The following is a 14,458-nucleotide window of genomic DNA, read 5'->3' as shown; positions in this document are numbered from 1 at the left end:
CATTATCCCAGTTTGGGATTGGGATCATTCCCGTTATCCCAGTTTGGGATCATTCCTGTTATCCCAGTTTGGGATTGGGATCGTTCCCATTATCCCAGTTTGGGATCATTCCCATTATCCCAGTTTGGGATGGGATCGTTCCCGTTATCCCAGTTTGGGATCATTCCCATTATCCCAGTTTGGGATCGTTCCCGTTATCCCAGTTTGGGATCATTCCCATTATCCCAGTTTGGGATTGGGATCATTCCCGTTATCCCAGTTTGGGATCATTCCTGTTATCCCAGTTTGGGATTGGGATCGTTCCCATTATCCCAGTTTGGGATCATTCCCATTATCCCAGTTCGGGATTGGGATCATTCCCGTTATCCCAGTTTGGGATTGGGATCGTTATCCCAGTTTGGGATTGGGATCATTCCCGTTATCCCAGTTTGGGATCATTCCCATTATCCCAGTTTGGGATCGTTCCCGTTATCCCAGTTTGGGATCGTTCCCGTTATCCCAGTTTGGGATTGGGATCGTTATCCCAGTTTGGGATTGGGATCATTCCCATTATCCCAGTTTGGGATCATTCCCGTTATCCCAGTTTGGGATTGGGATCATTCCCAGTATCCCAGTCATTCCCAGTATCCCAGTCATTCCCAGTTATCCCAGACCAGTCATTCCCAGTATCCCAGTCATTCCCAGTTATCCCAGACCAGTCATTCCCAGTATCCCAGTCATTCCCATCCGGAGGAGGCCCAGCTCAGGAGTCCAGGTAATGCCTGGAGCTGCCAACCCTGAGAATTCCCAAAAAAACCCAAAAATTCCACAATAGAAACCCCCAAAATCCCCAGAAATTACCAAAAAAATTCCCAAAAAAACCCCAAAAATTCCCCAAAAATCCCACTGGATCAGGGAATCCTTGGAATTCCGACTGCTCCAGAAGAAGGTGGGAAGAGATTCCCGAGGGAAGCCGGGGATTTTGGGACAATTCCTGGAGATTTTGGGACAATTCCTGGAGATTTCAGGAGAATTCCTGGAGATTTTGGGACAATTCCTGGAGATTTCAGGACAATTCCCGGAGATTTCAGGATGAATTCCAGAAATTTTGGGACAATTCCCAGAGATTCCAGGACAATTCGCAGAAGTTTGGGACAATTCCCAGCGATTTGGGGACAATTCCCAAAGATTTCAGGACGAATTCCAGAGATTTTGGGACAATTCCCAGAAATTTTGGGACAATTCCCCCATTTTTCCCCCCCCCCCCCCCAATTTCCCTGTTTTTCCCCAATTTTTCCACTTTCCCCCCAATTTTCCATGTTTTTCTCCCCAATTTTCAATGGATTTCCCCTCCAATTATCCCTGGTTTTCCCCAATTTTTCAATTTCCCCACAATTTTCCCTGTTTTTTCCCCAAATTTCCTGTTTTTCCCCAATTTTCCCTGTTTTTCTCCCCAATTTTTAATGGATTTTTCCCAATTTTCCTGGGTTTTCCCCATTTTCTATGGTTTTCCCCCTTTTTCCTTTTTCCCCCAAATTTCTCTTTTTTTCTCCCAAATTTCCCTGTTTTTTCTTGACATTTCCATGCTTTTCCCCCCAATTTTCCATGTTTTTCCCCAAACTTCCATGGTTTTCCACCCCATTTTCCCATTTTTTTTCCCAATTCCCCTTGTTTTTCCCCAATTTCTATTATTTTACCCCAATTTTCCATGTTTTTCTTCCCAATTTTCAATGATTTTCCCTCATTTTCAATGTTTTCCCCCTGAGGTTTCCTGGTTTTCCCCCAATTATCCCTGTTTTTCTCCCCATTTTCAATGGATTTTTCCCAATTTTCCTGTTTTTTTCCCCAATTTTCATGGTTTTCCCCCTTTTTCCTTTTTCCCCCAAATTTCCTCTTTTTTTCTCCCAAATTTCCCTGTTTTTCCTGAAATTTCCATGCTTTTTTCCCCGATTTCCCATGTTTTCTCCCCAATTTTCAATGATTTTCCCTAATTTTCAATCGATTCCCCCAAATTTCCGTTTTTTTCCCCCAATTTTCCCAGTTTTCCCCCAATTTTTCCATTCCCCCCAATTTCCCCTGTTTTTCTCCCCAATTTTCAATGATTTTCCCTCATTTTCAATGGATTCCCCCCCAATTTCCGTTTTTTCCCCCAATTTTCCCTGCTTTTCTCCCAAATTTCCAGGCTTTTTTCCCCCAATTTTCCCTTTTTTTCCCAATTTTCCCTGTTTTTCTCCCAAATTTTCAATGATTTTCCCTCATTTTCAATGGATTCCCCCCTAATTTTCCCTATTTTCCCCAATTTCCCTGTTTTTCCCAGATTTTCCCAGTTTTTCTCCCCAATTTTTCAATTTTCCCCCAATTTTCCTTTTTTTTTGCACAATTTTCCAGGCTTTTTTCCCCAATTTTTCCTTTTTTCCCCAATTTCCCTGTTTTTCCCCCAATTTTCAATGCTTTTTCCTATTTTTCATTCCCCCCTCAATTTTCCCTGTTTTTCCCCAAATTTCCCCGTTTTCCCCCAATTTTTCAATTTTCCCCAATTTCCCTGTTTTTCTCCCCAATTTTCAATGATTTCCTCTAATTTTCAATGGATTCCCCCACCAATTTTTCCATTTCCCCCAATTTTCCCTGTTTTTCCCCAATTTCCACTGTTTTCCCCTGATTTTCCCAGGTTTTCTCCCCAATTTTTCCATTTTCCCCCATTTTTCCCTGTTTTTTCTCCAATTTTCCCTGTTTTTCCCCCAAATTTCCCCGCTTTCCCCCAGTTTTTCAATTTCCCCCATTTTTCCATGTTTTTCTTCCCAATTTTCAATGATTTTCCCTCATTTTCAATGTTTTCCCCCAATTTTCCCATTTTTTTCCCGAACTTCCCTGTTTTTCCCCAGTTTTTCCATTTCCCCCAGTTTTTCCCTGTTTTTCCCCGGTTTTCCATTTCCCCCCATTTTTCCCTGTTTTTCTTCCCAATTTTCAATGATTTTCCCTCATTTTCAATGGATTCCCCCCCAATTTTCCATTTCTCCCCAATTTTCCCTGTTTTTTCCCCAATTTCCCTGTTTTTCCTCCCAAATTTCCATGTTTTTTTCCCCAATTTTCCTGGTTTTCCCCCAAATTTCCCTGTTTTTTTCCCCAATTTCCCTGTTTTTTTCCCCAAATTTCCCTGTTTTTCCTCCCAAATTTCCATGTTTTTTTCCCCAATTTTCCTGGTTTTCCCCCAAATTTCCCTGTTTTTCTCCCCAAATTTCCATTTTTTTTCCCCAATTTTCCATGTTTTTTCCCCCCAATTTTCCCTTTTTCCCCCCATTTCCCCCCAGTTTTCCATTTTTCCCCAAAATTCCCATTTTTCCCCCCATTCCCAGGGTGAAGATCCCTTCACGGAGGAGCCGCCCGGGGCCGAGCCCCCGCCGGGAGAATCCCAGGAAAGCCCCAAATCCACGGAAACGCCGGGAAAAATCCCGGGAGAAGCGGAAATCCCCGGAGATTCCCCCAAATCCCAGGAATTCCTGGAGCCCCCCAGGCCCCTCCTGGTGCCGCCCTTCCTGGAGGAGCCGGAAAATCCCGAAATTCCCGAAAATTCCCAGGAAAATCCGACAGCAGAACCCCAGGAATTCGGGATTTCCCCCCAAAAGCAAACTGAGGGAGGGGAGGGGGAAGAGGAGGAGAAAATTCCGGGGAAAACGCCAGAAAAAAACCTGGAAAAAATCCTGGAAAATGAGGAAAAAATTCCAGAAAAAATCCTGGGAAAAGAGGAAAAAAATGCAGAAAAAAACCCGGAAAAAGAGGAAAAAATTCCAGAAAAAATCCCGGAAAATGAGAGGAAAATTCCAGAAAAAAACCCGGAAAATGAGGAAAAAATTCCAGAAAAAACCCCGGAAAAGGAGGAAGAGAAAGACGTGGAAGAGCCCTGAGAATTCCAGGAAAAGGTGAGGATTTATCCCGGAAAATTTGGATTTTCCAGGATTTTTCCCCCAGGATTTTGGGGAGAATTCCTGGGAAATTCATGAATTTTTTTTTTTTTTTCCCTCCCATTCCTGATTTTTTTGTGTTTTTTTTTTTTTTTTTTTCTTTCCAGGATGAAGAAGCCACAAAAGAGGAGAAATTCCCAGATTTTCCCATCCCTGAGGAATTCTCTGCTGGGATTTTGGGGCAGTTTCAGGAAGAAAAAAAGCCCCAAAAAAATGGGAAAAATAAAAAGTTGGAAGTTTGGGAAAATTCCTGAGGATTTCCTTCGTTTTTTTTCCTAAAATTCCTCCATTTTAGGGACGATTTTTCCCCAAAAAATTGGGATTTTTTCCTTTAATTTTCCTTTTTCCCATTCCCGGTGAGGATTTGGGGCTGGATTGGGATTTTTAGGGAATCATCCCAATCCAAGGGGGGATTTTGGGGAGAAATTCCCGATTTTTTTCCCCCAAAATTTCCCTTTTCCAGCACAATTTGGGAGCTCCAAGTGTCCCCCTTTTTTCCTGTAGAATTCCCTAAAAAATCCAGGAATTCTTTGGGATTTTGGGTTTTGAATCAATCCCTGATTTTTGGGTTTAACCAAAATTCTCTTTTTTTCACCCCAAAAACTGAAGGGAATTCCCAAAAAATGGGAAATTTGGGGGGATTTTTCTTCAAATTGATCCCAAATTTCTCTGGAATGGGAATTTCTGGGGGGGGGGAGACCCCAAACCCCCCCCAAAACCCCCCAAATTGTCCCCAAAAGCCCCCAAATTGTCCCCAAAGTGTCCCCAAGGACCCCAAAATTGTTCCCAAAATCCCCAAAATGTCCCCAAAGTGACCCCAGGACCCCCAAAATGTCCCCAAGGAGCCCCTGATGTCACCCAGGACCCCCCAAATTGTCCCAAGTGCCCCCCAAATTGTCCCCGGGACCCCCAAAATGTCCCCAAAAGGTCCCTAAACCCCCAAAATGTCCCCAAAGTGACCCTGGACCCCCAAAATCCCCACAAAGTGTCCCCAAAACCTCCAGATTGTCCCCGAAATTCCCAAAGTGTCCCCAAACCCCCCCTGGTGTCACCCAGGATCCCCCAAAATGTCCCAGGACCCCTCAAATGTCCCCAAAATGTCCCCAAACGCCCCAAAGTGTCCCCAAAGTGTCCCTGGGACCCCCAAAATCCCCCAAAATGTCCCCAAGGACCCCCCAAAATATCCCCGGGACCCCTCAAATGTCCCCAAAGTGTCCTTAAAACCCCCAAAGTGTCCCAGGAGCCCCAAAATTCCTTTAAAATGTCCCCAGAACCCCCAAAACGTCCCAAAAATGTCCCCCAGGACCCCCCTGGTGTCCCAAGTTCCCCCCAAATTGTCCCCGGGACCCCCAAAATGTCCCCAAAGTGTCCCCTGGGACCCCCTGATGTCACCCAGGACCCCCCAAATTGTCCCAGGGAACCCCAAAATGTCCCCAAAAGGTCCCTGGGACCCCCAAAATGTCCTCAGAACCCCCAAAGTGTCCCCTGGGACCCCCTGGTGTCACCCAGGACCCCCCAAAATGTCCCCAAAGTGACCCTGGGACCCCCAAATTGTCCCCGGGACCCCCAAAATGTCCCCAGAATGTCCCCAGGGACCCCCCAATGTCCCCCCCGGTGTCCCCCGGTCCCCTCAATGTCCCCTCCCCCCCCCCCCCGGTCCCCCCCCCCTCCGCTCCCTCCCGTGACGTCACGCGGCGGGGCCGGCGGCGGTGGGCGTGTCCCGGTGCGCCGTGACGTCACGCGCAGCGCGGTGAGGTCAGTGCGGCGCCGCTGCCCGGACCCGCTGCCCCTCGGTGCCCGCGGCCCCCCCGCCCCCTCCCCTCCCTCCTCCTCCTCCTCCTCCGCCCCCGCCGCCGCCCCCGGCCCGCCGGGAGGGAGGGAGGGCGGCCCGGCCCGGCCCGGCCCGGAGCGGCGCGGCCCCCTCAGGTAAGAGCGGGGCCGCCGCGGGCGCGCCGGGAGGGCCGGGCCGGGCCGGGCCGGGGGCGCCGCCGCCGGCGCTGAGGGGAAGCGGGAGGAAGGAGCGGGGACACCGGGTGGGCTTCATGGGGGTGCCGCGATTCACCAACGCCGCTTACGTCGCCCCGCCGGCGTAACCCGCATTGCGTAATGCGGCCGCTGCGTCGGGGCGGCTACGCCAACGGCGTAAACTGCGGCGCGGGCCCCGCCGCTGCGCCAACGCCGTAAAGGCGGGGGCGCCGCCGGCGCGAGCGCCGGTCGCGCGCCGCGCCCGCCGCTCTCTCCGCCGCCTCCCGGTGCGGCGGGCGGGCGATCCGCGGCCCGCCCGCCCTCACCGGGCGGCGCGGGGGCTCCGGGGGCCGCGGGGGTCGCGGCGGAGCGCCCTCCGCCCTGCGCCGCCGGGGTTACGCCGTTTGCGTAGGGCGCGGGGCGGGGCGGGCGGGGCCGCGCTGCGCCGTTTGCGTAAGCGCCGCTCGGCGCCGCCTTACGCCGTTGGCGTACGTTTAGCCCGGCGCGGCGTTGCGCCGTTTGCGTAGCGCCGGGCGTGCGCGGCGCGGGCGGGGCCGCCTTACGCCGTTGGCGTAGCGCGGGGCGGGGCCGGCGCGCGGGGGGCACTTCCTGCCGCCGCCATTTTGTCGCGGACCGGGAGGAAGCGGCGGCGGCTCCTGCGCGGCGGCAGCGCCGGCCCGGCCCGGCCCGGCCCGCGGTGAGTGAGCCCCGACACGGCGCCGGCAGCGCCCGCGGGGCCGCGCCGGCCCGCGCCGCGCCGCTGCGGCGGAGGGAGCCCGCCCCCCGTTAGGCCCAGCCCGCCCCCGTTAGGCCCAGGCCGCTCCCGCCCCGCGGGGCCGCCCCCGCCCGCTCCGTGAGGGGAGGACGCGCTGAGGGCGGCCCGGGGCCGCGGGGCCTGACCGGGCCCGGCGCCGCCGCCGCCCCGCCCGGGCCGGCTTTGACCTTCCCGGCGCGGTTCTTCCCGAATTCCCGGGGTTTGGGGCGGCTTTGGGGAACGGTGACGTTGGAGCGCTCGGCGCCGGGAACGGCGCCGCTCCTGAGGGGATCGCGGGGGTTCGGGGGGACACCGGGAGCTCGGGGGCATTCCCGGGATTTTGGGATGGGAATGGGACACTGAGGGAATTCCCGGGGTTTTGGGATGGGAATGGGACACTGAGGGAATTCCCGGGGTTTTGGGATGGGAATGGGACACTGAGGGAATTCCAGGGGATTTTGGGATGGGAATGGGACACTGAGGAGATTTTTGGGGTTGGAAGGGCACACTGAGGGAATTCCCGGTTTTTATAGGGTGGCAATGGGACACTGAGGGAATTCCTGGGATTTTGGGATGGGAATGGGACACTGAGGGAATTCCCGGGGTTTTGGGATGGGAATGGGACACTGAGGGAATTCCAGGGGTTTTTGGGATGGGAATGGGACACTGAGGAGATTTTTGGGGTTGGAAGGGCACACTGAGGGAATTCCCGGTTTTTATAGGGGGGCAATGGGACACTGAGGGAATTCCAGGGGTTTTTGGGATGGGGATGGGACACTGAGGGAATTCCTGGGATTTTTGGGATGGGGATGAAGCACTGAGGGAATTCCCGGGATTTTGGTGATAGAAATTGCTCACTGAGGGAATTCTTGGATGTTTTGGGAAGCTGATGGAGCACTGAGGGAATTCCCGGGGTTTTTGGGACGGGAATTGGGAACATGAGGGAATTTTGGGGTATTTCTGGGACGGGAATTGGGAACATGAGGGAATTTTGGGATATTTCTGGGATGGGGATTGGGAACATGAGGGAATTTTTGGGTATTTTTGGGATGGGAATGGAACACTGGGGGGATTCCTGGATGTTTTGGGATGGGGATTGGGAACATTGGGGAATTATTTGGGATCAGAATTGGGAACATGAGGGAATTCCTGGGATGGGAATGGAACACTGAGGGAATTCCTGGATGTTTTGGGATGGGAATTGGGAACATGAGGGAATTCCCAGGATTGGAATGGGACACTGAGGGAATTCCTGGATGTTTTTGGGAAAGCAATAAAACGCTGAGGGAATTCTTGGAAGTTTTGGGATGGGAATTGGGAACATGAGGGAATGTTGGGGTATTTTTGGGATGGGAATGGAACACTGAGGGAGTTCCCAGGTTTTTTGGGATGAGGATGAAGCACTGAGGGATTTTTTGGGATGAATAGAGGATGCTGGGAGATTTCCTGGGATTTTTGGGATGGGACTGGGACACTGAGGGAATTCCTGGATGTTTTGGGATGGGGATTGGGAACATGAGGGAATTCCCAGGATTGGAATGGGACACTGAGGAATTCCTGGGGGTTTTTTTGGGATGAGAACAAAATGCTGAGGGAGTTCTTGGAAGTTTTGGGATGGGAATTGGGAACATGAGGGAGTTTTGGGATATTTCTGGGATAGGGATTGGGAACATGAGGGAATTTCTGGGGTGGGAATGGAACACTGAGGGAATTCCTGGATGTTTTGGGAGGGGAATTGGGACGCTGAGGGAATTCCCAGGATTGGAATGGGATACTGAGGGGATTCCTGGATTTTGTAGGGTGGGAAGGGCACAGTGAGGGAATTCCTGGGATTTTGGGATGGGAATTGGGAACATGAGGGAGTTTTGGGATATTTCTGGGATGGGGATTGGGAACATGAGGGAATTCCCAGGATTGGAATGGAACACTGAGGGAATTCCTGGACGTTTTGGGATGGGAATTGGGAACATTGGGGAATTATTTGGGATCGGAATTGGGAACATGAAGGAATTTCTGGAATGGGAATGGAACACTGAGGGAATTCCTGGGATTTTTGGGATGGGAATTGGGACACTGAGGGAATTCCTGGATTTTTTTGGGATGAGAACGAAATGCTGAGGGAGTTCCTGGGATTTTGGGATGGGAATTGGGAACATGAGGGAATTCCCAGTTATTTTGGGATGGGAATGGAACACTGAGGGAATTCTGAGATGTTTTGGGATGGGAATTGGGAACATTGGGGAATTATTTGGGATGGGAATTGGGAACATGAGGGAATTTCTGGGATGGGAATGGAACACTGAGGGGATTTCTGGATGTTTTGGGATGGGAATTGGGAACATGAGGGAGTTCCTGGGATTTGGGGGATGGGAATTGGGAACATGAGGGAATTCCCAGTTATTTTGGGATGGAAAGGGCACACTGAGGGAATTCTGGGATGTTTTGGGAAGAAGAGGGGAGGCTTAGAGAATTTCCCTGGGTTTTCTGGGATGGGAATAAAATGCTGAGGGAATTCCTTGATTTTTCTTGGGATGGAGATGGAGCACTGAGGGAATTCCGGGATGTTTTGGGATGGGAATTGGGAACATGAGGGAATTCCCATTTTATTTGGGATGGAAAGTGCTCACTGAGGGAATTCCTGGGATTTTTAGGATGCTGATGGAACACTGAGGGAATTCCTGGGAATTTTGGGATGGGAATGGGACACTGAGGGAATTCCTGGGATTTTTGGGATGGGAATGGGACACTGAGGGAATTCCTGGGATTTTTGGGATGGGAATGGGACACTGAGGGAATTCCTGGGATTTTTGGGATGGGAATGGGACACTGAGGGAATTCCTGGGAATTTGAGGTTGCAAAGGGCACACTGAGGGAATTCCAGGTTTTTTTGGGAATATTCTCAGGGAATTCCCAGGAGGGAATAGTGAGGGAATTCCTGGGATTTTATTTGGGATGGGAATGGGACACTGAGGGAATTCCTGGATTTTCCTGGGGATGGGAATTTGGAACCTGAAGGAATTCCTGAGGTTTTAGGGATGGGAATTGGGAACCTGAGGGAATTTCTGGGAATTTAGGAATGGGAATTGGGAACCTGAAGGAATTCCCAGGTGTTTTGGGCAGGAAATTCAGAACCTGAGGGAATTCCCAAAGTTTTGGGACAGGAATTTAAAACCTGAGGGACTTCTTTTGTATTTTTGGGTGGGAATTCCCAGCCTGAGGGAATTCCTGGATATTTTGGGGATGGGTATTGGGAGCCTGAAGGAATTCCCAAAGTTTGAGGGGGAAAATTGGGATCTTGAAGAAATTCTTGGCTATTTTGGGATGGGAATTTAGAGCTTGAGTCAATTACGGATTAGCTGAGGGAATTCCTGAAGTTTTGGGGTGGGAATTTGGAACCTGAGGGAATTTTTGGGAATTTTGGGGTGGGAATTTGGAACCTGAGGGAATTCCCAAGGTTTTGGGGTGGGAATTTGGATCCTGAGGGAATTCCCAGCCTGAGGGAATTCCCGAGGTTTTGAGGCTGGAATTCCCAACCTGAAGGAATTCCTGAGGTTTTGGGGCTGGAATTCCCAGCCTGAGGGAATTCCTGGATATTTTGGGCTGGGAATTTGGAACCTGATGGGATTCCTGAGGTTTTGAGGTTGGAATTCCCAGCCTGAGGAAATTCCTGGATATTTTAGGGTTGGAATTCCCAGCCTGAGGGAATTCCTGGATATTTTGGGCTGGGAATTCCCAGCCTGAGGGAATTCCTGGATATTTTGGGCTGGGAATTTGGAACCTGATGGGATTCCTGAGGTTTTGGGGTGGGAATTTGGATCCTGAGGGAATTCCCAGCCTGAGGGAATTCCTGAGGTTTTGGGGCTGGAATTCCCAGCCTGAGAGAATTCCTGGATATTTTGGGCTGGGAATTTGGAACCTGATGGGATTCCTGAGGTTTTGAGGTTGGAATTCCCAGCCTGAGGAAATTCCTGGATATTTTAGGGTTGGAATTCCCAGCCTGAGGGAATTCCCAAGGTTTTAGGGATGGGAATTGGGAACCTGAGGGAATTTGTCTGGTTTTTGAGGTAGGAATTTGGAACCTGGAGGAATTCCTGAGGTTTTGGGATGGGAATTTGGAACCTGAGGGAATTCCCGAGGTTTTGGGGCTGGAATTCCCAGCCTGAGGAAATTTCCAAGGTTTTGGGGTGGGAATTTCCAGCCTGAGGGAATTTCTGGGTATTTTGGGCTGGGAATTTGGAACCTGAGGGAATTCCCGAGGTTTTGAGGATGGAATTCCCAGCCTGAGGGAATTCCTGGATATTTTAGGGTTGGAATTCTCAGCCTGAGGGAATTCCTGGATATTTTGGGCTGGGAATTCCCAGCCTGAGGGAATTTCTGGATATTTTGGGCTGGGGATTTGGAACCTGAGGGAATTCCTGAGGTTTTGAGGTTGGAATTCCCAGCCTGAGGAAATTCCTGGATATTTTAGGGTTGGAATTCCCAGCCTGAGGGAATTCCCAAGGTTTTAGGGATGGGAATTGGGAACCTGAGGGAATTTGTCTGGTTTTTGAGGTAGGAATTTGGAACCTGGAGGAATTCCTGAGGTTTTGGGATGGGAATTTGGAACCTGAGGGAATTCCCGAGGTTTTGGGGCTGGAATTCCCAGCCTGAGGAAATTCTTGAGGTTTTGGGGTGGGAATTCCCAGCCTGAGGGAATTCATGGATATTTTGGGCTGGGAGTTTGGAACCTGAGGGAATTCCTGAGGTTTTGAGGTTGGAATTTCCAGCCTGAGGGAATTCCCAAGGTTTTGAGGTTGGAATTCCCAGCCTGAGGGAATTCCCGAGGTTTTGGGGTGTGAATTCCCAGCCTGAGGAAATTCCTGGATGTTTTGGGCTGGGAATTTGGACGCTGAGGGAATTCCCGAGGTTTTGGGCTGGGAATTTGGACGCTGAGGGAATTCCCGAGGTTTTGGGCTGGCAATTCCTCTCCCCCCGCCATTCCCTTGGATTTCACCCCCCAAATCCCCCCCCAGAATTCCCCAATTTCCCTGGGATGAGCCCAAAGCCTCCTGGGCAGGGTTTTCCCGGGAAAGCTTTCCCTGGGCTGGGTGAAGCCGGGGTTAATTAGCGGCTAATTAGCGCTTAATGAGCCGGGGGAGGGGCTGGGGGAGGGCGCCGGGATTTTGGGAGCGTGGGCGTTCGGAGCAGCACCGCCCAAAGTTGGGGGATTTTGGGATCCTTTCCCAAAGTTTGGGGGATTTTGGGATCCTTTCCCAAAGTTTGGGGATTTTGGGATCCTTTCCCAAAGTTTGGGGGATTTTGGGATCCTTTCCCAAAGTTTGGGGGATTTTGGGATCCTTTCCCAAAGTTTGGGGGATTTTGGGATCCTTTCCCAAAGTTTGGGGGATTTTGGGATCCTTTCCCAAAGTTTGGGGGATTTTGGGATCCTTTCCCAAAGTTTGGGGATTTTGGGATCTTTTCCCAAAGTTTGGGGGATTTGGGATCATTTCCCAGAATTTGGGGGGTGATTTTGGTGATTCTTTCCCAAAGTTTTGGGGATTTTGGGATCATTTCCCGAAGTTTGGGGGATTTTGGGATCTTTTCCCAAAGTTTGGGGGATTTTGGGATCATTTCCCGAAGTTTGGGGGATTTTGGGATCATTTCCCAAAGTTTGGGGATTTTGGGATCTTTTCCCAAAGTTTGGGGGATTTTGGGATCATTTCCCAAAGTTTGGGGGATTTTGGGATCCTTTCCCAAAGTTTGAGGGATTTTTGGGATCCTTTCCCAAAGTTTTGAGGGATTTTGGGATCCTTTCCCAAAGGTTGGGGGGGATTTAGGATCCTTTTCTGAATTTTGGGGGTGATTTTGATGATCCTTTCCCAAAGTTTGGGGGATTTTGGGATCCTTTCCCAAAGTTTGGGGGATTTTGGGATCCTTTCCCAAAGTTTGGGGATTTTGGGATCCTTTCCCAAAGTTTGAGGGATTTTGGGATCCTTTCCCAAAGTTTGAGGGATTTTGGTGATTCTTTCCCAAAGTTTGGGGGATTTTGGTGATTCTTTCCCAAAGTTTGGGGGATTTTTGGGGTCATTTCTCAGAGTTTTGGGGACCATTTCCAGAATTTTGGGGCTGGTTGGGGATTTTCAGTGCAAGTTCTGGGATTTTTGAGCCGCATTTCCCAAAATTTGGGGTTATTTGAGGATCATTTCCCAAAATTTGGGGTGGTTTGTGCCTCACTTGTGGAATTTTGGGGTGGTTTGAGGATTTTTTGCTCAAAGTTTTGGGGTTTTGAGCATCATTTGTCGCATTTTGGGGCTGTTTGAGCATCAACTGTCCCAAGGTTTTGGGATTTTGGTGCTTTGGCTCAAAGTTTTGGGGTTTTGAGCTTCGTGTCTCAAATTTTGGGGTGGTTGGAGCTTCACTTGCCGAAGTTTTGGGGTTTTTTGGGGTTCTGGTGTCAAATTTTGGGGTGGTTGGAGCTTCACTTGCCGAAGTTTTGGGGTTCTTTGGGGTTCTGGTGTCAAATTTTGGGGTGGTTGGAGCATTTCTTGTCCAAGTTTTGGGGGGTTTGAGGTTCAGTTCCCAAAGTTTTGGGGTTTTGAGTTTTGTGCCTCAAATTTTTGGGGTGGTTGGAGCCTCGTTTGTGGAATTTTGGGGGTCATTGAGAACTTCTTGTCAAAGTTTTGGGATTTCTGAGCATCCTCTGTCAAATTTTGGGGTGGTTTCAGCTTTATTTGTCAAATTTTGGGGCTGTTTGGGGATTTTCTGTGAAAGTTCTGGGATTTTTGAGCCGCATTTCCTAAAATTTGGGGTTATTTGAGGTTCAGTTCCCAAAATTTGGGGTTATTTGGGGATTAATTCCCAAAATTTGGGGTTATTTGAGGATTAATTCCCAAAATTTGGGGTTATTTGAGGATTAATTCCCAAAATTTGGGGTTATTTGAGGATTAATTCCCCAAATTTGGGGTTATTAGAGGTTCAGTTCCCAAAATTTTGGGTTATTTGAGGATTAATTCCCAAATTTTGGGGTTGAGGTCAAATTCCCAAAATTTGGGGTTGTTTTAGGATTAATTCCCCAAATTTGGGGTTATTTGAGGATCATTCCCAAATTTTGGGGTTATTTGAGGTTCAGTTCCCAAAATTTCGGGTTATTTGAGGTCAAATTCCCAAAATCTGGGGTTATTTGAGGTCAAATTCCCAAAATTTTGGAGTTATTTAAGGAACATTCCTGAAGTTTTGGGGTCATTTAAGGATAATTTCCCCAAGTTTTGGGATTATTTCAGGATATTTTCCAATATTTTGGGATTATTTCAGGATTATTCCCAAAGGTTTGGGGTTTTTTGAAGGGTTAATCCCAAAATTTGAGGGTCAATCCCAAAGTTTTTGGGTTATTTAAGAATCATTCCCAAATTTTGGGGTCATTTTAGGATCAATTCCTACATTTTGGGGAACATTCCCAACATTTTAAAATTATTTAAAGATCAATTCCCAAAATCCTGGGGTCATTTAAGGATAATTTCCCAAAATTTTGGGGTTATTTAAGGATCAATTCCCAAAATTTGGGGTTATTTAAAGGTCATTCCTAAAGTTTTGGGGTTATTTAAGGAACTGGAGGGGAAAAATTGGGAATTTTCATCCCAAAATTCCTGAAACTGGAATATTTGGGCTTTTCCTTTGGGAATTCCCCTGGAATTGGGGGGAAAATTGGGAATTTTCATCCCAAATTTCCTGGGATTGGAATATTTGGGCTTTTCCTTTGGGAATTCCCCTGGAATTGGATAAAATTGGGAATTCTCATCCCAAATTCCCTGGGCTTGGGTGAAGA

The 14,458-nt window shown here is 49.3% G+C and overlaps 2 protein-coding genes across 6 annotated transcripts in view; both read left to right on the top strand.

Moving 5' to 3' along the window:
• AKAP8 (A-kinase anchoring protein 8) overlaps positions 1-4,187 on the top strand; it is a 40,159-nt gene extending 35,972 nt beyond the window's left edge. Inside the window, exons 13-14 of the mRNA XM_053968334.1 lie at positions 3,333-3,896; positions 4,046-4,187. Of these exons, the coding sequence (XP_053824309.1) occupies positions 3,333-3,881 (549 nt within the window). The 3' untranslated portion in view covers positions 3,882-3,896; positions 4,046-4,187. The remainder of the gene's footprint in view (positions 1-3,332; positions 3,897-4,045) is intronic.
• A 2,312-nt stretch (positions 4,188-6,499) lies between these two features.
• BRD4 (bromodomain containing 4) overlaps positions 6,500-14,458 on the top strand; it is a 56,612-nt gene continuing 48,653 nt past the window's right edge. For 4 of the 5 annotated variants that reach the window (XM_053968269.1, XM_053968270.1, XM_053968272.1 and 1 more), the window contains exon 1: positions 6,500-6,600. The gene's annotated coding sequence lies outside the window, so the exon portion shown is untranslated. The remainder of the gene's footprint in view (positions 6,601-14,458) is intronic. The other variant, XM_053968273.1, reaches the window with a different exon arrangement.

Source organism: Vidua chalybeata, chromosome 33 (genome assembly GCF_026979565.1).
Source record: "Vidua chalybeata isolate OUT-0048 chromosome 33, bVidCha1 merged haplotype, whole genome shotgun sequence".
NCBI classification, from domain to species: Eukaryota; Metazoa; Chordata; class Aves; order Passeriformes; family Viduidae; genus Vidua; species Vidua chalybeata.
This window is presented reverse-complemented; position numbering and strand designations above follow the sequence as displayed.